The following is a 24,541-nucleotide window of genomic DNA, read 5'->3' on the forward strand; positions in this document are numbered from 1 at the left end:
CTTCAAACAATAAATATCCTCGCAGACGTAAGTTCGCTAAAGAACATAGTTCGTTAAATCCAAATTTAATCTAATTTTTAATTGACTTCTATATTATTTAGCTTATATAAGAAGTTAAAATTGTCGACTAAAATTTAAAATAATATAGTGATTTGTATGTTATTTCCGAGTTTTAACATTTTTAACGACACTAGAGATTATAACATTTTTGTGACAAATTTATTTTTTTTTAACAAATAATAAATTAAAGCCTGAAATTTATTCAGTAAAAGTTCTTAACAATATATTAAATATATGTATAATCTTAGGCAATACTGAAGCTTTACATTGTGTCAAATTACATTTTTTCTCACAATATAGCCCAAATATTTTCCATTTATATTTTTTTCTAAAATAATATTGTTAATGTAAATCTAAAAACATTTTATACATATCCTTATGTTACTCTATTTTATTATATTTTTCACTTATATTTCTCTAAAAATTTATTTTAAAAATGTTCAAATATATATTTAATTAAAGTTCCAGACCTAATGGGATCATTCTCACCTTTAAAGAGAGAATTTTTAAAGAGAAAAGTTCTTTAAGTAGAACGGTATTTTCACACAGGTATAAATCACTTTAAGGCCGTCCTCTACCTTCTCGGCTGTTTTTTTACGGCTTTTTCAATAATTTTTTACGGGCAAACCATCAAAATAATCAATCTCATTGTTTTTGCATAATCTTGATGAACATTTAAATAAGCTTTACAAATTTTTTAAAGTCAAAATATATAATAAAATAAAAGTTATAGTGGCCGACAGGAAGACATCAAGTAAAAGAGGGGCTTGACGGTGACCAAGATTGCGGCTGTTCTGCTTATCTGAAATCAAAAAACCAAACGGCGTTTTAATCTTCATATTTAAGACTAGCGATTGAACTAGAGTGAATTGTAAATTACAAAAATTGACTTTCTTATACACTTTTGAAAATTACATTCTATTTTTACTCATTTTTTATCAAGTTTTTCGCTCGTAGAAAAAAAACTATCGAAGCAATCACGATAATCCTAGTTCAATCGCTGGCTTATAACATATTAAAGATGCTGTATAAATTTCAACAAGATCTGTGCAGTAGTTTCTGAAATATCGTGGTCACCGTTTCGAAAAATGGTGTTTCGAGAAAAACGCGTTTGAAAGTTTGCGCATGTGATTTATACTGAAAGTTTCATCTCACCGTCAATCTGCTATGCCTGGACCATACAATAGGCCTTCCTCTTCTTCTTGGAAGTCACGCAGAGCTGCTCCATCTTCTCTTTTCGCGATTCGGGCCTGCTTCACAACGTCACTCGTGCGCCTTTCTGAACGGTCGATCCGAGAGCTATCACGCTGCTGAACATATCCGTTAGCTTGTGGGCCGATTTTCACTCCCATGGTTTCCAAGATCTTCAGGATAGATTTGAATCCTTCGTTAAAGATTGTGGCAGCGAGAAACGTGGCGATTTCAACCACTTTTGGCCCAGAATGGAGGTGCTTCGGAGCAAAAGTCCAAATTAACGAATTGAGCGACTCGTTATTATTTTGAGTTTCCGCTCCCAGGCATCTGCTTAACAATTCTTCTTTGGATAAATCCAGTACACGCTTCGCAACTGCCACAGCAAAACTGAACTAACCGACGCTTCACGGCGTCTCAGTCAATATTCGAAAACATCTGCTTGGCTTTCGGAGCAGCCCGGCGCGCGCTCTGTATACCTGCTCCGTTCCAGGGCCGTAACTTGTGAACCACTTCGAATATCGAAAAATCCTTTGGCACACATTTTCTACACATGTTGTAGATGTGATTTATGAAAAAAAAAAAAAATATATTTTTTCGACCCGAGAAGGTAGAGGACGGCCTTAAGTCGTTCCGCATAAGCTCAGCGATATTGTAGAATAAATATACGATTAACTTTTCGCGTTAATTATTCTAATAAGCAAACCTGCAAACTGAATTTGGCGAACGAACATTAAAGATTTCCTCTTGTGTGCTCGAATTCGCGGTCGGCAATTAATTTCAATGCCTAACTTTCTTAACTACGATGAAATATGCAAACTAAACGAGTACGTAACGCGTTGCTAAGTTACGGTGAAGATATCACGTTGATATCTTCTATACTAGATAGTGAGAAAGAGAGAGTGTGCAAGATAAAAGCTGCAAGATCTAGAAAAGCTCTCGAGATACTGATATCCGTCGGCGCCACGAAGTCGTATCTACCCCTTCGTTCACTCTCCCCTTTCTCTTTTACTCTCCTTCATCGCGTTTCCTTTTTTTTTTTTGCCTATTTGTTTGCCCTCTCTTCATCCCTTTCTCGACATATATGTTTCCACTCTCTCAGATCTCTTTTATTGCGTTACCACTGCAGTCTGATTTCCTACAGCATGTACAATCAGTCGGGGTAACCGACCTCACTTTTCACCGGAGATAGCAGACGCTGGTATTTTTAGCGATTCAATCAGAAATAGAGGAACAGATGTTAAAAAATACATAGACATTTAAGTTGCATCAGGAATAAAGTGCGTGTAAATAATTACATTGTTCGTTTATTCTACAGCAACATTGTAATTAATCAATAATATTTCCTGTACTCCTGACAAATGCATCCTCTTATTATAAAATCAATAATTATTCAACAGAAAATTGAAAGGTGAAAAAAGTGAAAAAAGCTTTACACATTTAATTTACATTTTATAATTTATAGTTTGATGAGCTCAAGATGCAAGAATTCAGCGTTAATGTTATTCCGCTGTTACATTCTGAGTGTTAAACAGATAATCGATGCTTAAGAAAAGTTCAAAGCTTTAATCTCGCAATTAATCAAAGGATGGATAGCGTTCATTCAAGCCGCAAATGAAGTTGGCTAATACAATTTACGTAGTTTTATATACGAGGGTATTCCCTCGCAAATTTTCTCATTACATCGCTGACGGTAAAATGAGATACGTAGTTGAAATCTTTGTGCGAGGTAAAATAATCGGGCGAGTGACAAAATTATGAACTGACAAGATGTTCACAAGTGAGAGGAACAAAAAATGTCGAGACTTTCAAGATTTACGATGAGGAGAAGCAAGAAGAAAGAAAGAATTGTCGGGAGTTCCCTTTGTTGTGGAAGTTACTCGGCTCCATTTATTCACTCTCTTCTTTCGTCACTCGCCCGTTGACAGGGAAAGGAAGGAGGAAGCCCGGGTGGAAAAGGCCGGATTTTCCGCGAAATCCTCTCTCCTCGCGTAACAAACGCAATACCTATCCCGGAACGTCCTTGATATTATACTTTATTGTTGCGAAAATGTTTCAAAGATTTGATGAATACGAGATATGTAGCGGATAAAATCAAGTATGCGTGAACGCGCTACACCCCATATCGTACAGAATACAGGAGACGCGGGAGAGATAAATTATGCCACGCTATTACATTTCCGCTTCCGCGATTATGATAAAACTTTTGTCCTCTTTATATACTTCACCATATTTTATTCATTTAACGGCTTGAGAGAATAAAAGCAATAGCAAGCCGTCGTCGTAATGTGCCAGCTAATTATAAAAAGATGTCCTAGAATCAACCTTACCTAGAGACATTCTTGTTTTAATAAGCCGATTATTAAATAATGCGGTTTCGCAGTGCCGCCAAGATCATAAGTCGCGATATAAAGACGAGCTTCTTTCATGTTACAATCACTTCACGGATGAAACTCGCATCGCAGATGAATGGTAAGCATGCACGAACGACTACGAGTCCCTCTCCCGGCTCGACACGTTTTCCTTTTAAAAGGGAGCTAGACTTGTACTCAGAAGATTTACCGAAAGGATGAATACGGACGATTAACCAGTGAATTTCCTGCATTTCCGTACGGCTCTTTTTACTCGTATTTCGCGTCGATGGTCCGATCGATTTCGGCGAAGTGCGCGACTCGCAATGTTTCTTCGATTCGCAAGCTCGTCGTATGAACCGCGAATAAGAAATTTCTACGTCTCGTAAGTCTCCCACAGAATTATTAACTTCAGAATATTAGTATTTCCTTTCCGTCTCAATGCCCATAATTAAATAGAAAATATATTAAACACGACTATCAATATTTTATCCAAATTTGCAAAGTGCTTTTATATAATGTTGAAATAATTCGTCTGTTGTTTAAAATAACGGTAAATTTTCAAATGATTTTCCAATGTCAATTACGTGCGGTATACATTTTATGGGTTATGTCCTTATACATAAAAGTGTAGAATAAATGTTTTGTACAACCATTTCTCGTACAAATCATCAAGATAGGTCAAAACAATATAACTCAAAATTACACTGTTAATAATCTATTTTCTAAAATTAACAACTACGATGAATGTACTGTCAAAATTAAACAAAAAGTTATATATACATATGTCACGACAGATGAACTAAAACTCTCCACATTAAAATAACAAACATTGAAATACAATCAATTATAGAGAAAATGCTATTTACGGTCTAGGGAGCTTAATCTTATTTTGGAAATCTAATAATAATATTGTATGAACTTTGTATACTTTTCCCTGCAGTAAACTACGTGCCGATATTTTGTTGGTTTTTTTTAAGTATTGCTCGCTACTCTCTATGTGAATAGTCCTTGATTCAGATTTAGACAGTACCAAGTATTACTCGCTTTTTTGATAATATAGGGTGTGTTCGATTAAAAAATTTTCGTTAAATCATTATTAGGAATTAAAATTCAGGTTTGTACAGGTACAAGAGAGATTACAAGAATTTGTCAAGAAAGTGTTACTTAGAAAAACCGCGTAAAAGAAAACGCACAAAAAACCACGCAAAAGAAGAAGTGAGTGTAATCCATTTTGTAAACAATATTTAATATGCATTTGTGTGTTATCACAGACAAATTGTGGGCTATTTGCGCGACGTTAATTAATCAGCGAAACCGATTTATTCAAGCATCATTTAGACGGTGGCGGTGTCCTTTATTAACTAGATGTGCTGAAGAGCAAAGGACGTCCGCCAGAACGATTTATCGTGATAAACCTTTCAACAAGATTCCCTACCCTTATTTATCCATCAAATTAACAGACGTTGATTAGGCAGAGCAGCAAAGCATATGATCTAAAAAACTCTCCGTTGACAATTAATTACCGTCTGCGTCATTTATTACTTAAGAGCTCTATGGGAAAATACGAGGGATATTATATCTCATATTTATTTACGATACACGTTGTCGTATAAAGTGTCCCGATCTTGATGAATCATCTTTCACGTGTGGCTCCACGAATCCACGGGTCAACTTTTCCCTAATCGGATATGTCGAGAAAAAAAATATTTGTTGCAGATTTTTAATCCTTAATATTAAATACTTTTATAATTCACCCATAAATTTATAAAACCGTTAAAACAAAGTTCACTTCAAATTAAATAAAAATTAAATCTTAGATTTTAAAATAAAATTTTACTTTTCTTATCTCAGACACACGGAAACATATCGTGTCATTTGGTAAGAGAACGTCCTTCGTCCACCACGAGTGAATTTTCCTGCACATATCTATATATATATAATTGTTTCTGTAATTAGAAATCTTATTTGTTGAGATAATATTGTTGAGAAACAATATTGGGATTCTCCCAATTGTAACGATAAGAGAGAGGTGTCGTTTGTGGATCAGAATTAGAATAGAATAAATTATCTCACCTCCGTCTTATTACTTGGCGCATTATATCCCTGTGTGATCTCTTTATCTTTGTATCTGTCGCTATCTAAACGTCCTACGTGTTACAAGGTGCGCGCGGGTGTCTCGAGAGCATTCACGGCGAGAAATCCAATTTCAATGAAAAGGCGGAACAAGAGGTTACGACGCGAGACAAATATCGCGTTTCAAGGCGATACACCGCCCAACGTGATTATGTACGTGTTGTCTGCGTAAATTCCTCGGGCCTGTCGGCTTACTCGAGAGAGAATTTAACCGTTTTATCGCGGGAGCAGCTAGGAGGTACGGCGAAACCATTACCGGAATTCCGCTTGTCTTCTTGCGCTAACATTCTTCCTACAATCGGATTATCGCGAGAGTCAACATTTTCGGAAGAAATTGAAAAACTTTCGCGAACTTATTTTTGCCACGAATAAAATTAAAGTAGTAAAATTAACGAGCGAAATGTAATCAGTACAATAAATATTTAATTTATTAGTTATTCAAAACAATATCTATTTTTTTCTGTCAGATGATTATCAGCAGTTATAATTCCTCTATATCGCGATGTTCTCTCTTTAATTTCATGCACGTACTGTCTCTACAATGATATCAATAATTTGCACCGGCCGTTCATATTTAACAGGGAATTCAACTGTCCAGTTGCAACCGCTTACACCAGACGCATTAATTAACAGCAACTGGTACTAACGAAATTCATCAGTGCTCGCAATCCGCGAGGATTAGGCCGGAAATCTAGCAATTATTTCACAGCAATACGTCTACATTGCTTAGGAAATAATATATTGATATACGTACAATTTGTCAATTTTTTTTTAAATATCAGATATTTTCTTAGACAATTTGAGAAATATTTAAAAAAAAAATAAAATTATTATCTTCTACTTTGACTAAAATTGATTAAACGTTCACGAAAATTAATTAATCGTTTTGCAATATCGCTCCGTTGATATAGATGTCATTTAAAATGGTTATTAATCGTTAAATGCATAATTAGGATAAAATTTTTTTGGAAAATTTGCTCAGGCAAATTACATCGAATTATTAACATTACTATAATTTAGGTATTAAATTTCCTCATTGCTGAAATGGTATATTTGCTACTGAATGTATTCACGTAATAAATAACAGGCAAAATTACAAACAACTGCGGCAGAGAGATTATAATTACTGATCGTTTCGATTAAGTTTACACACTCTCCCAAAGAGTTAAATTTTTGACTACTCGTTTCGTATAAACTAGCTAATAAAATAAACAGTTGAGTTCCAACAAGTTATGTGTTTTCGCTAAAAATCTTGAACCGTGTATTGCATGTAATAGAAAATATCGAACGAAGATGTTATAAGCCAAATGCTAGTAGTTCAAGAGACTCCCGTCGAGAGTAACTCAATGGACTCTCATTAGTAACACGATAACGGATGTTCGAGCATTATGAGCCTGTAATCTGATGTGCTAAGTAGCTGACGTATCTCTATTATAACGCTATGGTTACAAGAAAGCCTCGCTGAAATTACCGTTCACAGTAGTAGCTCTTACTGCATCCGATATTACGTTACGCGATTGAATTTCGTAAATTATCTATAAACACGATAACATTACCCCAGATATACCAGAAAAGAAATCGTGCAATGCACCTACTTTTCTCTCTGATATTCTATTTAAAAATAAAAAATAAATATATGGTCAAATTTTAAAACTATTTAAATATTTCCCCTTATAAATATTGATATATGTATAACTATATAAGTATAGTAAATAAGATTTGATGAATTTATTTTTACATGTGTGTGTATCTGTGTGTAAATTAATATGCAAAATATACATTAAATATATTACAATATATTACTATATAAAAAGAATCGATAACAATGTTCTAATAAAATCGTAATTGAATTTTAACTCCCCATTGGTTTAGTCAAATTAACATTGTTCTAGTTAAATTAACGATATACATATTTTAAGTGGGAGCAGTGGCAATTTATAGAAATGGTTTAAAATGACTCAAATTAAGTATAATTTCTCTCTTCACTAAATAATACTATAATAGAAATGTCTTTTTGTGATTGAGTAACGGGAGCGAGGAAGGAAAATGAAGAAAGGAGCGTAAACAAAGTAGATGAAATCACTAAAGCCGAGAGAGTATTTCAAGATCCACGCGTGCCTTGAGTGTAATAATTATTGCTGGAGACATTGCTGACAAACGTAGCCTAGGGACAACTTCTAAAAAAGTTTGATTTGAGAAGCGGCTCTTAGCTACGCCAAAGTTTTCGGGGAAGCAACTTGTAAGGGAAAAAGGACAAGCTTCGGAAAGTGTCAGGAAAAGATATCAACCGGCGCGTCTAGTTCGACCCATGCTTGACAAACTTTTCCTCGCTTGATATAAACTGATTCGATCATAAAATAAGTAAGAAATAATATTACAATTTTGATAATGTAGTTTATACGAACGGTGAACGAATAATTTTTGATTTGCAATTAAAAATGCAGTCGAAACACGTAAGCAAAACGTTTGTTCTTTTTGTAACGATAAAAAAAATATCACGTATATTCATTCAGGATAATTTAAAATTAAAATTCAGTTTTATTTTAGCAGTAAAATTTAAATTCAGTTTTAATGGCATGTATTTTCCAGGATATAGATACTTGGACAGCAGGCTGACAAAATCTACTTAGAAAATAAATCTTGTCTCGGAATCTCAAAATTTTAAGAAAGCCGACTTGAACTATATAGTGCCATTTATTTATGTTAGACGAGACATTGCCCATTTTAATATTTATAGTTCGATTAAAAGTAAATATTGCAAAAAGAACATTTCTCTATTTCGGAGAAAAATGTATTTTCGTCACTTCATTGAGTCGTCACGTTCAAGTCATCGTGCGAAGAGCGATTTATTAAGATAAACCTATCAACGCGAAGTGTACTGTCGATACAAACTCACCAATTTTGACGACCGAAGGTAGCGCGTCGAGCATCGATGGCAGCTGAAGAACAAAGATAGAGGCTACCAGACAGCCCAGATTCATAGCTCATCTCGGAAGCCCTCCGGCCGCGGCCTCTCGGTGGCCCCTCACACAAAAGCTACCGCACAAATTATGTGGCGAATAGGACTCGACGTTCCAACGTGCACATTTACCTAAACATAAAATATTAATGTATTATTCAAACGGAGCTGACGTGAAACACCGCGCAGCCACTGCGGTGGAAGCTAATATTACGACTAAAATCCAATAACGTTAATTAATTGGTATCATATTTTTTGATCCCGTATCATTCTATTGAAACGTGGAAAGTAACTTTGACCGACGACAACGTTTGCTGTATATAAAACTTTACCCTTATTGCACCGTCTTACGATAACAGCCGTCCTCTACTTCATGTCCGCCATATTAATCTCTACTCTCCTACTCTGGCTACCGTCGCTACCGATCGTCGCTCGCCGCGACATGTCGATATATCGATATCGACCATCTCACTCGACTCTCTCATTCGACTTAAGGCCTCCGCACAATGAAAAATATAAGGAACAAGTAACTTTTAGCGATTAGGACTAAAAAATAAAAAATTAATAAACAGAATAATAAATTTTTTTAGCCAGTATATAGAATAACAATTAAAGTAATTTTAATCGTCTTTCCGATATGAACATTGAAAAACTGTGAGCCAACTTGGTTTGTCGGATTCACACAGCACTTTTTTTCAGATCGATATCGAGACATCATTAATTTTGACCATGGTTTTGGTCAGTTGATGTCATTTCTAATTAAATAGTTTTTAATTTTATTGCGAAAAATATTACCCCAACCAGGGTTTGAACCTGGAACCTCCCGTATACCGTGCGGGTGTCGTGCCAATTCGACCACTGAAAAATACCAGGCAACGGAAACAGAGAATAACACAGACAATAGATTTTTAACCTATAGGAAGCCGTGTATTAATGTTTATACACCAGCTTTATTTCCTGATTTCTTATTTCTAAAGGCTCAGTCACAATGAGAAAAATAAGGAATAAGATAAAGGAATAAGGAATAAAGGAATGTCGCATCTCACTTCAGTACACGTACATTAAAGTGAGATACAACATGCCTTATTCCTTATTCCTTTATCTTATTCTATATTTTTCTCATTGTGTGTGACTGAGCCCTAATATAGCTAATATCAGTTCCTTGTTCCTAATATTTTTCATTCTGCGGAGGCCCTTACAACGCTATTAATCAGTAATCTTTACGACTTTTGAAAATTGAATTCGTGCGTACAAATATATACGCACGAAAGCTATGTTCTTTGGACAACACAGAGGTTACTCTATATTTGAAGAAAAATAAACTTTTTGCCGGTACGTTAATTAAAAGTTTGCGTTGAAACCGGCTGGAGGTAGAATATATTCGCTGCGTTTGTCTTTCATTGGGCGTAAAATTCATAAGGGCTGATGGTCACTGTTCTACCACAAACGCGCGGAATGCATTTCTCGATGTGTACAGAAAAGGGAAGAGATTTTCCACGCATTTTGCGAACAAATAAAAATTTATCGTTTTGTGTATAAACGTTTGAAATTCGATTCGACGGGCTGTTATTGCTTTTTGAAACGCTTTTCGGTGTGACATTTCAATTCGACACAAACGATTCTCCCCCGAAAAATTTGCGCATCGCCTGTACGTTATGCGAGTGAATTCGCTGTGGTAACGCAGAAAACTTACCGTCACTCATACTATTTTATGTTCCAAATTTCGGTGGCGCTCGGCCAAAGGGTTGGAAGGCAGATGTCTACTCGTGTAATTTCACGTTTCTAGCAAACGTCACGCGTGCGACCCAACATTTTGAGCAGGGAGGAATAGCGAGAGAAAATGTACTGGCAGCTTTCACATTATTGCCGAAAATTTTATAAATCAGATCATTAAATGGCGGTAATTTGTACAAATTAATTTATATGCGAGAGTTTTATAACATCGAAAGCTCAAGTTAATGCACTGTTGATATTCATTATGCGAACGATTGCAAAATCAAATGTACTTAAAAAAAATAGAATCAATTTTACGTTTTATAACACGTTAGGTTTATAATTGTTTTAAGTATAATCTGCAAGTAATGACTGTATATTTAATACATTATATGTTACGATATTAGAGCATGTAAACAGCGCGTTATTACAATGAAATATGAAATACGAGTATCATTTATAAAGTTTCATAATAATGATGTACAAGCTGCTTATGAAAGCACAGCAAAATAATACACATATATTTGTTCCTGCACTTTGAATATATCACGTTTATATAATATGCTACATATAACATGCGTTCAATGCTTTCATGTTAATTAAAACAGTGAAAAGCGTATTATAAAAGTGTATTATGAAAAAAGCAAATTTATTCGGTGACATTACATTTATTGCGTTGGCCATAAATTATATAATAAAAGATGTCAGAAGTAATTACGCATGTATGTATTTACCCGCACAGTTATTTTTTTATACTATCGAAGCGCCAATCAGTTAATCGATCTCGCGATTTAAAGCTTGTTAGAACCGATTTTCAATTTACGTTAATTAAATTACCTATCCTCCATCTTCATATGTATCTTCTATATGCTTCACGAACAAACGAAACCGAGTGATTTACTCGGCAAATTTTGCATTCTGTTCTTACTCGACGCGTTTCTTGCTTGCCGATGCTGTCTCGTAAATCGATATAATTACGAAATAACCGCGGCGTTTTGTCGCCGGTGGTGCGCTCGTTGGCAGAAACCACCGGTATTATTTGATTTTAATTCAATGTCATGATTTCTTTGCGAAACGAGGAACAGTTTGCGAAACTTCTCGCGCGCGACTTCCTCCGTAGACATCGTTGTCGTCGGTGGCGGTTTTAGAAGAAACAATGGGTACGCGATTTTCAATTCGCGACGTCGCGCATTCGTCAGCGAGGAGAATCCCGTAGACTGTCTGGCGACTTTCTCGCGAATATTGTCATACAATAATTCTTTCGCTCGGCTCTATTATTGAAGAGAGGGCGAACGCGTGTTTCTTACTTCCATTTTCCGGTGCGGAATTCCGACCCGAGTAATTTTGTGACTCTTATTAGAGGCGCGTTCCGTTGTACAATGTCGCGGGAAGAAAGGCATTCTAAGGTTAATAATAATCCTATTGGAAATACAACTATATATGTTGCAATAAATAATTTTTTTGCCCAGTTGAATCAGTGTAATTAAAAATACTATTTTCGATACGAAGATGCAATTAATTTAAAATGATTACACCTACTATTCTCTCCTATTCTTTAAAAATTTTTTTTATTTATTTCATTAGATATTTCTGTCTCATTGACATGTTTTGCTATTACTTAAAGTTTATACGAGTCAAGAAAAATAGAGCCGTGAAAGAATTTCTTTTACGTCTAATACGCGCGTAAGAGACATAACGAATTCAAAGTAAGAAATTAACGTTATCGTGATTAAAGCGCCGAGGAAATTAATTCACTTTCCTCGCGAGAAAATCGCGACATATTATTTGTAATCTCGCAATTAGCACGTCGGAGGAGGTGAAAGACCGCGAACATCTGGAATGAAGATTTATCTAGTTCTCTCTGTCAGTTCCGCGTCGTCTCGTAGAAGGCTCTTCCGAAGGGAGAATGAGAGGGCTGTTAAGTCAAAATCTTCCAAGAATTTAGAAAGATTGGCTCTACGTCGCATCCAGGTTGCCTTAATCGCGCCGCTTTATTCGACGAAATTCGTCGTGGCCATAGAGACGCCTTAATAGCATAGAATAAAAAGCGGCATGCGAGTGTGCGCGCAAAAGGGATGAAAATGAAGGCGATGAGAGGAGGGTTAGCGAGAGGCGGGACAACGCAGTCAGCAGAGAAAGAGAGAGAGAGAGAGAGAGAGAGAGGAAAAAGAAAGAGGGGATGGGAGAGGGAGAGAGAGACAGTGCTTTAAATATATATTTCTTTCTGCTCCTCTTTCTCTGGCCACGTCTGGCCGCCCGCCACCATCGGTGATTTACGGTCGTCCTAAAACATCTTCGCGATATCGTGTCGTGCCGACTCCCTGGGAGGAAAATAGAAGGAGAGCGACTCTCGTGCTCGGTGAATTTACGTTATGGGAATTCTCGTTAACACGGTCATTTTCCTCGCCTTCGATATGTGGATTATACGAGAGAATAAAGAAACTGCTTACTAAGAGGCGCGTATCCTCTTTTTTTTTCCTTTCCTTTAATCACTTCCTCGTGCCGTTTTACGGCGAATTTAGATCAATCGATTTTCGATCTCGGCAATAGACGAACAATTAAATGTCATGTTCCGTCGGATCTACCTCGGATTTGAAATATTTCGCATACTTTGTCAGCAGAGTGCGCAGTTTCGCGCACATGCGGGGTGAGTTTTATAGGAGATTTCGTGGATAACTGACTGTTACTAATCGCTAAAATCGTCCTTTTCATACCAAATTTTTTTCTCTCAACATATTCGACAAGATGAGAACGTCATTGACATATCGTTCGTAGAAAATATGTGATCATGCTTGAAAATTTAGTGCGCGAAATTCGCATGTGATTCCTCGTATTTTAAAGCAACGCAATCTCGTCTCTGTGACACGACGGAAACTCGAATAAAGGGCACCCTTTGTTCCTCTCTCCTGTTTCTCGGTTTCTCCATTTACATCGCACCCTTTCCTTCGATTTCCCTACGCGGCGACGCTTAATATTCCGGATATCGATATCGTAACTTCGTACGATCATTTCGCGGCGCTATGCAATAAAATTTAATCATCCGTACTACTATCAACGAATGGACGAAGCAGGTACAAAAGCGCACTCCACTTTAATCCACTCGTTTGTACGAATGTCGTGAAAAATAGACTGTTACTTTACTTAGCGGAATGGAGTAAAAAACAATCGATATTTATTGCGTGTATAAATGTTGACAGCTCTTTTAAAATAGTTCAGATACCATTTATTACAGTATTCAACTAGCATTTTAAAAATAATGTTAAATTGCTACGAAAAAAAATTCCTCTTTAGCCAAAATAAATGAATAGAATTAATCAAATAGGATACTTGATTCGTTGTATAAATTATAAAATTCGATTTCTTTTTAGCTTAAATGTTCCCAATATTAATTAAGCCACTTCAGATACTCAACATAGGTTGACTGTACAAATGATTTAATTATGTGCATGTTGCTTTGAGGTAATCACAATTGGTTTCAATTAACAAACATCATATATTTGTATAATTATGCAGTGGGCATAATACGCGACATGTAATATTTATAATAATAATAATTTTGCTGTTAAGATTTCATTACATAACAGTATTACTATAACGAATTAAAATAAATTATAATAAATAATAAAAATATGAGATAACGTTGTTGTTTACTGCTGATTATGTACATAATTTTTTATTGTTTATATATTTCGCTTTCCGACACTATTAACCAACTCGAAAGAACGGCGATTAAACTTATGCAGTGAATTTAGCGGTGACAGAATCGATATATATTATGCATGAAATAATACACGATCTCGTTCGTTAATAAAAGTGAAAAAGAAATTAATAATGTAAAAGCTGCTTCGCTTCTGCTCGCTCATTATTACTTCTATAACAATGTTAAAATAGAATTTTAATTTATTAAAAATTGCAGTGAACAATTAAGTAATCCAACGCATATAATTTAATAAGTACAGTATCTAATTAAAGCAATCGAAAATGCGGTATTTTAATTCGGTGTGAATCAATCATTCTGACTCAATTATATCTACGTAGCTGCAATTTTCAATTTGCTCTTATAATTTATTTGATAAAGTAATTAGACTGAAAAGAGGATATATTACGTTAGTTTCTATTACAGTTAATTGCGACATAACCGACTAGACAATGTGTGTATAATCAATATAATTGAAATCGTAATAAGAACCGATCGTTTTTAACGCAATTGCAGTATTGCGTTACCATTGCATAACGTTATATGGCCAATATAAGTAAATATAACTATCAAATGGTACGTCGTTACATATTTGTTTATCTGATATAATCAATATTCAATTTATATTAATATCGTTTGATTGCGATGGTTGTGTTTTCATCGACATAATCATTGATTAATCACAATAATTTACGTAAAATGGTGAAATAACGTAAAGTATATAACTGTACATTAACACAGTTTTATATATTAGTTATAAATTGTATAATACAAAAAAAAAGGAAAGAGGAGTTACTGAGAGTGACTTCCACTCAATGGCAGACACTGCAGACAGTGACTCCAAACTAACAGAACAATTCGTCTCGGTTCGAGAGGTAGAAGTAGTTATCGATTTTGCCAACGAACCGAGCAGGACCGCATCGTGACACGAAACTCGCTTACCAAATTGGAATAAATGAGTTATGTATATTGTTTTCAGCAATCACATCCCCGAGGATGTCGCAGAAGGTTAGAAAAATAACAATAAAGAATAACATTGTTTTCGCAATAATTTCGAAATGTTTCGGTATTAATAGACAAGAGAGATATAACGCTATTTCTGTATAAAATACGAAATTACAAAAATGTCAGAATTTTAATATCAAAGTATGTAGTATTTTAATTAAAATGGCAAATAATTAAACGAGATTCTATCCATTTTGCGATAAAAATATAAATTTGCTTGTGTATCCATTTAATATTTAATTTCGTTAATTTTCAACTTTTAGATTACATTCAAATTAAGTTAATTCAGAATATTCAATCGGATACATATACTATAGTAAGCTTCAAGTAAAGCTTGAACCTCGATAATTGAATTTGCTCTGATCATATAAGAAATATACATTGAATTGCAATACGCGTTTCTTATCTTTACTGTTTCTTTTAAAAAAGTTTTCTATTCATATTCAAGCGGCCGAATAATTGGAATGGCATTTCACTTACCGCGTTTTTCATCGCAGCTGTCGCATACGTCAGGCGGTGCGGCGAAACCTCATGGAACCCTCGGAGTATCGTTGCGACGATGTCTCGGGGAGGGCGCGGGGACATGCGGAGAGCGTTGGCCTTTTAGAAATACCGGCGCGTAAGAATGCGTGTTGTCCTCGCGACGTGCATAACCTTCATACGTGATATGCGGGCCGTTATCATCGCGGTAACGTAAACATACACATCCTATCGTGACAGAGGCCGGCGCGCGACTGCCGCACTTGTCGTTCGGTCGTCGACTCGCGACGCCAGCCGAACACGCCCGAGCTCCGATGATTCTCGCCGAGCGGCCACGTGCTCGCCGGCCAATCACGCTTGCGCCGGTCCACGTGCTCGTTCGAAAAGACCATGCGGGAACGATTAGCGCGCGCTTTGCCGTCTCCTTTCGGAGCAAGGAGTTTTAAATGCTCCGTCGCTTCGTTTCAGAGCGAGACGCTTCAAATGCAATGCCGTTTGCCGTTTTGCCATCTATATTTATATATGTATATATTTGGATACATTTATCACAATATTTAAATCTTATTCACTTTTTTGTTTTATTTCACTTTTTTTAATGAAACACATTGTAATTGTTGCCGTATAAATAAGCAGCAGCATTTTAACAGCATTAATATCTGATATTCTCTCACATTATTTCTGAATAAAACGTATTATAATAGCATTAATTACAGTAATAGCTAAATTGTTCTTTCTTTTGTTAATAATGATGCGATTATTTCTTAGCATTAAAACTTCGTAATTTTCAAAAAATTTATTATCGAAAAAAAACTCTGCGCGATAATGTGCAATATTAATCAATTTTAATTCAAAAGACTCGAGTAATCGATGTAACGATCTTTATGCATTGACTTATTATGTTTCTTCATGTAATGTAAAAATTTTATTGACTAAAGAGATTTTCGTATTGCAGTAAAATGTAGATAAAATATCTTATTTTGACGCATTACTCCCATCGCTTAGAAAAAAAGTTACGAAACGAAGTTTCATCGTAGGAAGGAGTAAAGGGGTTGGAGGTCGCCATATTAAGTTCTACCAGCTACTACCTGTTTTAGTAGCTCTTTCATGCTTCTCATGCACGGCTACACGCGCCGTAAACTTAAAAGACTTTTATGGCAATTTTGCTGGCGACGAACGGGGAACGGAAATCGTTGCTCCCCGTGCCGCTTTATAAACTTCTTTTCATTATAAATTTCATGTTCCCAGACGTGCACTCTATTTCTTTCATATATAAATGGTGATTTTGGAAAGTTGAAACATTAGCGATAACAACTTTTATGAATGTAACGCACAACGTTTAACGAAAGATAAGGTACCTTTACTAGAGGAAGATTAAGCAAAAGTTGAAACTGCTCAAACTAAAACGTAATAACAAATCCAATAGAAATACAAGAATATAGTTACTTTAATTTATCATAATTTTTGCTATTTTATTCTACTTAAAGTATTAAGAAACTCATCGAAACAAAATAAAAGTATAAAAGCTAATTTTTGCAATAAAGATACTTAAAAAATAATATCGGGTAAAAGATGCTAAATGGTGCAACAAATATCAGTTAAAATTATTTCAGAAAGACGCCTATATTATTCTTCTAAATTGCTTCTTGATTCCGTTTTGTTCTGTAGGTTTAATTATTATAGGTTCTACAAACTGAAGCATATTGTTGTAATAATTACGCTATATGCACGAGATTGTTAAGTAGGCACCTGTCGCAAAGCACATGTTGCGAGATTGTAGCACTAATTTAAATATGAAAAAACATGATCAAATATGCAAATGAAACAGCTGTTGTTTAAACAGCAACAGATAAAAAAATAATAATTGCACTAAAGCATGAGTTAGCCGAGACACGAACCCCATGATGGATTGAAATCGAGTTTCCAAGTGGTTTGGCTGGAGTTGCAGTGGAACATGGCGCAATAGTTGCTTACGCATCCGGAGGATGGCAGTATACTCAATGTTGCTAATATTGTGTTTTTTAATTTTTTTTTGTTTTTTTTTACACGACACATTCGTTTTATCAAGAAAGCGATAACGTCTCGCGCCAAGTATGTTTTTAGTAAAGTACATTCTTTCATGAGCGAGACGCTACAGCGTATCCTTTAGAGAAAGGAGTACGCTTCTCTAATAGGAATAAGTCATTGTTCTTCATAAGTCGATGTTATTGAAACATGCAGGTATTAAAAGAAAATATATATTTTTCCGATCGCATAATATAGATTCAGCGTTTGCACATTGGCGATTTAAATTTATACACACATAGTATAATATATATTTACTGGCAATTATAATTTAAAAAAAACAAGAATTATTGTTTCCATTGCCTCTGTCACTTTCTTGAAATCTTATTGTAATATCCTTTAAGTAATTTATTTTTGAATTGTCTTTTATTGTTTAAGTGAATTCAACTAAAAACAAAGCTAGCTTTTCTTTAGCAGTATAGTTAATTGCTTTTAAGCCTCATGAATTTGATTAAGATACGACTAGGAAGCATTTTCTCTTAAATTTGCGAAGAATTGTTTTAATATAGCTTTAATGATACTCGTTAGCTAGTATCTAGAAATAAAATACACACAGTATGTAGATCAAGTAATTAATCGCTCTCGAAAGAACCTACAATCATACCGCGCGGTGACAACACAAAAGTCTCTTCGATCTCCATGCAACTTCTGTGAGAACGATCCGATCCGGTACATACCATTTTCCCCGGAGAATCCATTTCCGAGCGTTGGCGGTCGTTTCTAACTCGTTCGTCATCGATTTCGCGCCGATCGCGGAGGCCGGCGCCGGAGGGTGAAGTTTCAGCCGCACAAATTAAAACCATTACTAATGGCATCGAGCCCCGAGCAGAAAACCCGACCTTATCCCGGAGAAATAATTCGTCGGCGCACTCGCATCGACAGTGCGAGACGGAGAATTGCACTCCTCTCTGGACGCTATGGAGAACTTTGAATGCGGTCATACGCGTCGACAGTGAAAAACGTCCGTGACCCGCCAAACACGCGGAGAATACCAGAGAGAAATTTATTATCATCAGACATGACGGCCTCAACTTTTTCTTATATGTATATACATATATAGTCATCGTAAGAATTTTATATTATTGTTATACATTTGCAGCAAAACAACTCGGGAAAACGAGGAAAATGCCAATGTATTTCATATAAAGTTAAGATATGATTTAGAATTCAAATAAGAATTTTTGAATATGTGTGCTTTTATATGTACACTAGCTGGTTACCCGGGCTTCGCCCCGGAGGACATATGTAATCAGACACGCAATATATCATTGTAAAGAATCTGGGGTCCGCTGGACCCTAGGAGGCATTTAAGGGTTAAGAAAAACTTTTTGATTCTTTATCATAGATTTATTACATGCTTTTATGTGACTATTTCAGCCTATCTGGTATCATTTTTGAAGTCGGCTTGTGATGCTTTTAATGTTAACTGCTGTAACTCCGCAATTTTGAAGAGATTTTTAATAGGGTAAGAGAGTCAAAGGAAGATGCCAGTAGATCAAAGATGCTACTTTGTTAATATTTCGTTTATTATCCGATAGATGGTAATGTTTCCTAGTCGTTAACGTGAGAGTTTATACAACGAGTGACACGTTTAAGCATGTCCAATTTTATCGTGTTAAATCCGGAAAATCTGTTCAACCCAAGTAGTGAGTAAATTTCTTATAATACTGTAGGGGAAATGTGGGAATAAGATGACGAAGTGAGTAAAATAAAGAATTGCTAATTTTTCTAAACTAATAACAGATAACGAGTCGATGCTGAATTCATTAAAGGTTTGAGATAATAATGAATAATCTACTTGTAGTTTGATTTCAATCTGTTCACAAAAATGAATTATATAATAAGAAATATGTTTTAGATGCACCTATATGTAATTTTTTGGTGTTTGTTTACACGAAATGACATAATTATAGTAAATACTTTCATTTTCTTTATAAAATTACAGTATTGTATAGCTAATTGTAAAAACATATAGAATAACATACTAACATTTTTTATTTTTTGCATTACAGCATTTTTATTAAATGAATAAATAAACATAATGACTGCGGATAAGGTGACAAACGTCATGCGTGTGCAAGATAATGTATCCGTAAATGCAGTTATATTTGTTAATGTGCATTGTAAATGTGACTGCGTCAAATTAGTTAGTTTTTTAACATGGTTATCTGTGTAAATAAATCTTACCATGTGTATTTCATTAGTTTTTTATTTTTCTTTTACGTCAAATTTTGCGTTAAAATATTATAACACCAAAACAATATAAGAAGTTGAATCCAATAAAATAAATTTTTTTATTCGTAAAAAAGTGTACATTTTTAATTTAATTTCGTTCTCTTACTCATTGTTAGTACGAAAAGTCATCTTATCCGCATACGGAGGCAAGATGACGAAATTAACACGTTCTTAAAAAATGTACATTTAAAAAAATTCTAATTTATTTAACAGTTTTTCAATCATTTTTTTTGTATAGATAATAAGCAAGGCTTTAGTAAATCTGGAAAAAATTGATCATTACTTTTACGTTATCATAGAAATGAGAAGAAATAGGCAAACCTTAAGGTCGTCATCGTACCCCCCTTTCTCCTGCTCTTTTTCGTTTAGAGTTAAAGAGTTTTGCAACATAGAGATTAAAAAAATTTTTTTATGATGTTTTTAATAATAAAATCTTTTTTTTTTAATAAACCTTAAATATATGTATATATATATTTACTTTTTTAATGTAAGAAATGTCGAACTCTTTACTTCGACGTTCTAATAGGTGTATGTACTACCTTAAACAATAATTACTAGAATAGAACTTACGACGTATTTCAAGGAAACCATTTTAATGGATTTCCTTCCTTGTTTCTCCAGTATCTTCTGGTGCAAATTGATAATTATAAGAAATAGAAATAGAGCGAGATTATAATACGTTAATATATTTTAACTGCTTTTATAAACAATGAATAAATTTACCTAATATGTGCTAAGACTGCTCAGAAACGTAACGAGAATGGAATATTTACTAACGTATGTTATTTCTGTAAACAATATATATACTATTGCTATCACACTAATTGCGTCATTATTTTACGTAAACGTAATGTACAATGTCTACATGCAAAATGTTCTATATCTAAATTACTGGAAAATTATATGTATGATTCGTCGCAGTAGCCGTCATTTTCGAAGTATAATCATACAATTTTTGTCATAAGTGTGCGCACGTGTCTAAAAGCAGATGTAATTTATGTAAAAAATTCAAAAACTTTTTCAGAAATAAATATTTTATTACGCAAACTAATATAAATATTACAATTATTTTTTATTAAAATATTATGACGTTATTAAAAATATTATATTATATATTCTAAAACAATCAAATTTTTAAAATATTATTAAATTTGAATAATTTTTGTTAATTTTTTTGTTAACTTTAGTTATTTTTAGAAATTTTTATCTAATTTTCTTTTTGATAAAATATTTTTAAGTATAGATATTTCTATTTCGAGATGATAATAGTACTAGAGATAGTTTCTTTCATGAAGCATTTGTGATCTTGCTTTTGCATGATCAATTTTCACCCAATTTTCGACAAACTTCTACGAGATTGAATGCTGCATCATTAAGTTTTTATTACTGTTTTTAGTGATTACATTTATTAAAATATAATTAAAGTCTAATTAAGTATAATAAAATCTTGAAAAGATATCATAATTGATTAAATAAGTAATAAAATGATACATACGATGCCGCGTGTTATCACGGCAAATAATACAATTTTAAACAAACATTTGGAAAAATTTTGGTAGCCTGTGACAAGTCTTAAGGTTCTGTTACATGACACTGAGTCATTACTTATTCCGCGAGCGATGAAGCTCAATGTCGAACATTATTACGAGCGAATAATTATAGACACACGTTTGCATGATTCAGCAAATAAAACGTGCCGTGTTGCGCATGTGTTTAGTCATTATTGTAGCTAATTACCTGCATTTAACTGCTACTTAAACAGTGGCTTATCGTTTGGCAGTTTATCGTTTGGCATCCGTTTACTACTATTATTATTGTCTGCAATTGTAGGCGATTGCCTCTCGCTAAATGTCTCTCGAAACGCAGCACTAAGCTATCAATAAGTCAATTTAAAGATAAAGGTGAAACAATGTTGTGAGCGTAATCTTCTGCCGATAAATTTTACAGCAGTAAAAGTACCTGAAGTACGTTACGAGTATGTAATTCCTGCATCCGACCTGCCATAAGGTATTGAAGAAAAGACAATAAGGTATTTAAGGAAGACCTCAAATTATTCGAAATTAACACAAAACATTGCTAAAAATATAACATAATTATTTATGTAACATTATGTAAATTATGTAAATTATTAATATTATGTAAATTAATTTAATTGGAAACAAAGTAATGTATATTATAAAAATAAAATTTTAAATAGTGAAATGAGTCGATCGAATAGTGACAAGGATGGGTAATAATATTCTTGTAATCTAGATGTAAAGAACAAATAGTGGCTATAACAGTATTTTTTAGGAACTTTTATATCCGACACAGATCTAGATTTATTTTCTAATTTTTACTTTTATTAAGATATAAACTGTATTAAAATAAATTGTTAATTATATCTTACAATCTCTATATATAGTTTATATTATATTATATTTATATTATAATTTGTATCGCATATATGTAAATATATTTTTACACATTTGTTCACTCACGAATTTGACCTTGTGGCGAACCGAATAGCTAGTATCATCCAAAGAGAGCGAGAACTATCGATTGCGGGAGCAAATTATATGCGCGGGACTTGTTGTTAGAGCGAGAGTGAGGGAGCAAGAAAAAGAAGAAGGAATATATCTTTGACTTATTGTTAGTTACGGTTCAGAAAAGAAAGCAAGAAAAATAAACAGCGGATAAAAACAAGAACAAAGCACCGACTTTTCTAGCGCAATACACCGTTTGGGTTCTTTTTCTGCCAAAGCTGACCACATATGATCACCGGATTCAATGCATTCAATGTAGAGCAGAAACTCCACCGCTCGCTAACATCTCGGTCGCAAAACGTTAGCGTGAAAAAGTGAACGTTAAACGTTAAAGTAAACGCGTTAACGTGAATATTTTAGTCACACTCTCGACTAACAGGGAGGCTGACATAAGAGGTACAGTCTTGTACACGGATATGGAATCGAATTCGATCCCTTCACTGTCTTTAAATTCGTATTTACAATCTCGCTAACACTTTCTTAGTTTTGAATTTTCTTCGAAAGTTCTCGAAAAAGAGACAAAAAGACTTCTCTCCGTTCGGACGATCGCTAATCGATCGCCCGACAATCGAATCAAGGAAGAGATTGCGCACTATCCTGATTGGCAAACGCTTCCATTATGACTTGTAATGGTTAGAAACAAACGCGCTTAATATGCTTAGAATACGCAAGACTATGAATAGACTAACGAGAGGCAAGAGAAAAATAAATTCTCTTCTAACTATTAGAAACACATAAAAAAATAGAAAAATAATAGAAATAAAAAAAAACGGAATTAAAAGAAAGAAAAAAAAGTAAAATATTCAGTCAAACTTTAATAACATTCTTCAGTGTCACGCATCTCATTTATGTAATTACAATTTAATAATACTTGGAATTACCAAAAATCGTTATCTGCAACAAGAGTTACTCCTCCTGCAGTATACTTAACGAGTCGAATTATGGCCCGTGTAATTTGCAGATAGCCCGACAGCAGCTGCAAGGAAAATCAATCGCAGCTCCAAGAGCTCCTTGCAACGGGCCCAACAATAGCTATGAAACTCACAGCCAATTATGATCATAGAACGCTAGTCCAACAACGGCCATGAGGGCTGATATTGGTACAACTGCAGCCGCAGGTGCAACAGATCCTGCAACGGTTATGCCATTTCCTATAGGATTCCAGGACTATTATTGCATCATTATGTCCGAGAATCCAAGCGACAAAGCGACATTGACGTTCTAGACTGACCGAAACGATTGTTATTATAGCTGTGAAAATCTATGTATTAGGAGAATAGTTAGAAAATACTTGATTCAATTAATACAAAACAGTGTTGCACCTGCTAGTATCGCTCATTCTTTTAAAAAATTTGTGTATTGATGTATAATATTAAATTAAAAATGTAGAAAAGAACAATCCAGCAGTGCTCATCAGATACTTCCAATCGATGATAAATAAAATCAAATTTTACTGATATCTGTCTTCTAGATTTATATCCTATTTGTGTGGTAATGAAAAGTTAACGATGCGGTTTTCAATCTTGTGGAAGATCGTTGAAAATGCATGGTGGAAATTATAGTCATGCAAAAACAAGATCACGATGTATCATGAATATTCCTATTTGCCATCATCATCTATATTATGATTTAAAAATAAAAATATTACTTAAAAATGTTTTGTCAAAGAAAATTTGATAGAAATTTCTGAAAATAGATAAAGTTAATAAAAAAAATTAAAACAAAATTATAAAAATTAAATAATATTTTAAAAAATTAATTATATTCTAGAATATTTATATAAATATAAAATTTTTTTAATAACTTTATAATGTCTTAGTAAAAAATAATTTTATACTATATATAATATTCAATTTAGTTTGCTCAATAAAATATTTATTTCTGAAAAAATTAGTTCTTTCACTGTATTTTTTGATATTATCGGTTTGTAGCCAAAAAAAGATTAAGGAAAAACAAGGAAAGAAAAACTCAAGTGACATAAAAATAAATTTTTTTTGAACTCCTAAGAGTGCTTTTAAAGCAGAAATTATATGAAAAAAGAATTTACTTTATAATTCGGGAATTCTCTCTCAAAAAGAATTCTGTTTCAATTCTTTTTGCTATTTGGTACGTATACGCGCGCATTTTT

The 24,541-nt window shown here is 34.1% G+C and overlaps 1 protein-coding gene across 8 annotated transcripts in view; it reads right to left on the reverse strand.

Moving 5' to 3' along the window:
* Nucleotides 1–20,644, reverse strand: part of LOC143907632 (glutamate receptor ionotropic, kainate 2) — a 143,244-nt gene extending 122,600 nt beyond the window's left edge. For 2 of the 8 annotated variants that reach the window (XM_077424510.1, XM_077424504.1), the window contains exons 1-2: nucleotides 15,593–16,103; nucleotides 8,635–8,829 (exon numbers count right to left, since the gene is read on the reverse strand). In XM_077424510.1, the coding sequence (XP_077280636.1) occupies nucleotides 8,635–8,719 (85 nt within the window). In that variant the 5' untranslated portion in view covers nucleotides 8,720–8,829; nucleotides 15,593–16,103. Of the gene's footprint in view, nucleotides 1–8,634; nucleotides 8,830–15,592; nucleotides 16,106–20,458 lie in introns of those variants that run through there. The other 6 variants (XM_077424513.1, XM_077424509.1, XM_077424506.1 and 3 more) reach the window with 5 other exon arrangements.
* Nucleotides 20,645–24,541: the final 3,897 nt, after the last annotated feature.

The sequence above is a fragment of the Temnothorax americanus genome, unplaced genomic scaffold (genome assembly GCF_048541705.1).
Source record: "Temnothorax americanus isolate GAGA-0224 unplaced genomic scaffold, ASM4854170v1 Scaffold85, whole genome shotgun sequence".
Taxonomy (NCBI): domain Eukaryota; kingdom Metazoa; phylum Arthropoda; class Insecta; order Hymenoptera; family Formicidae; genus Temnothorax; species Temnothorax americanus.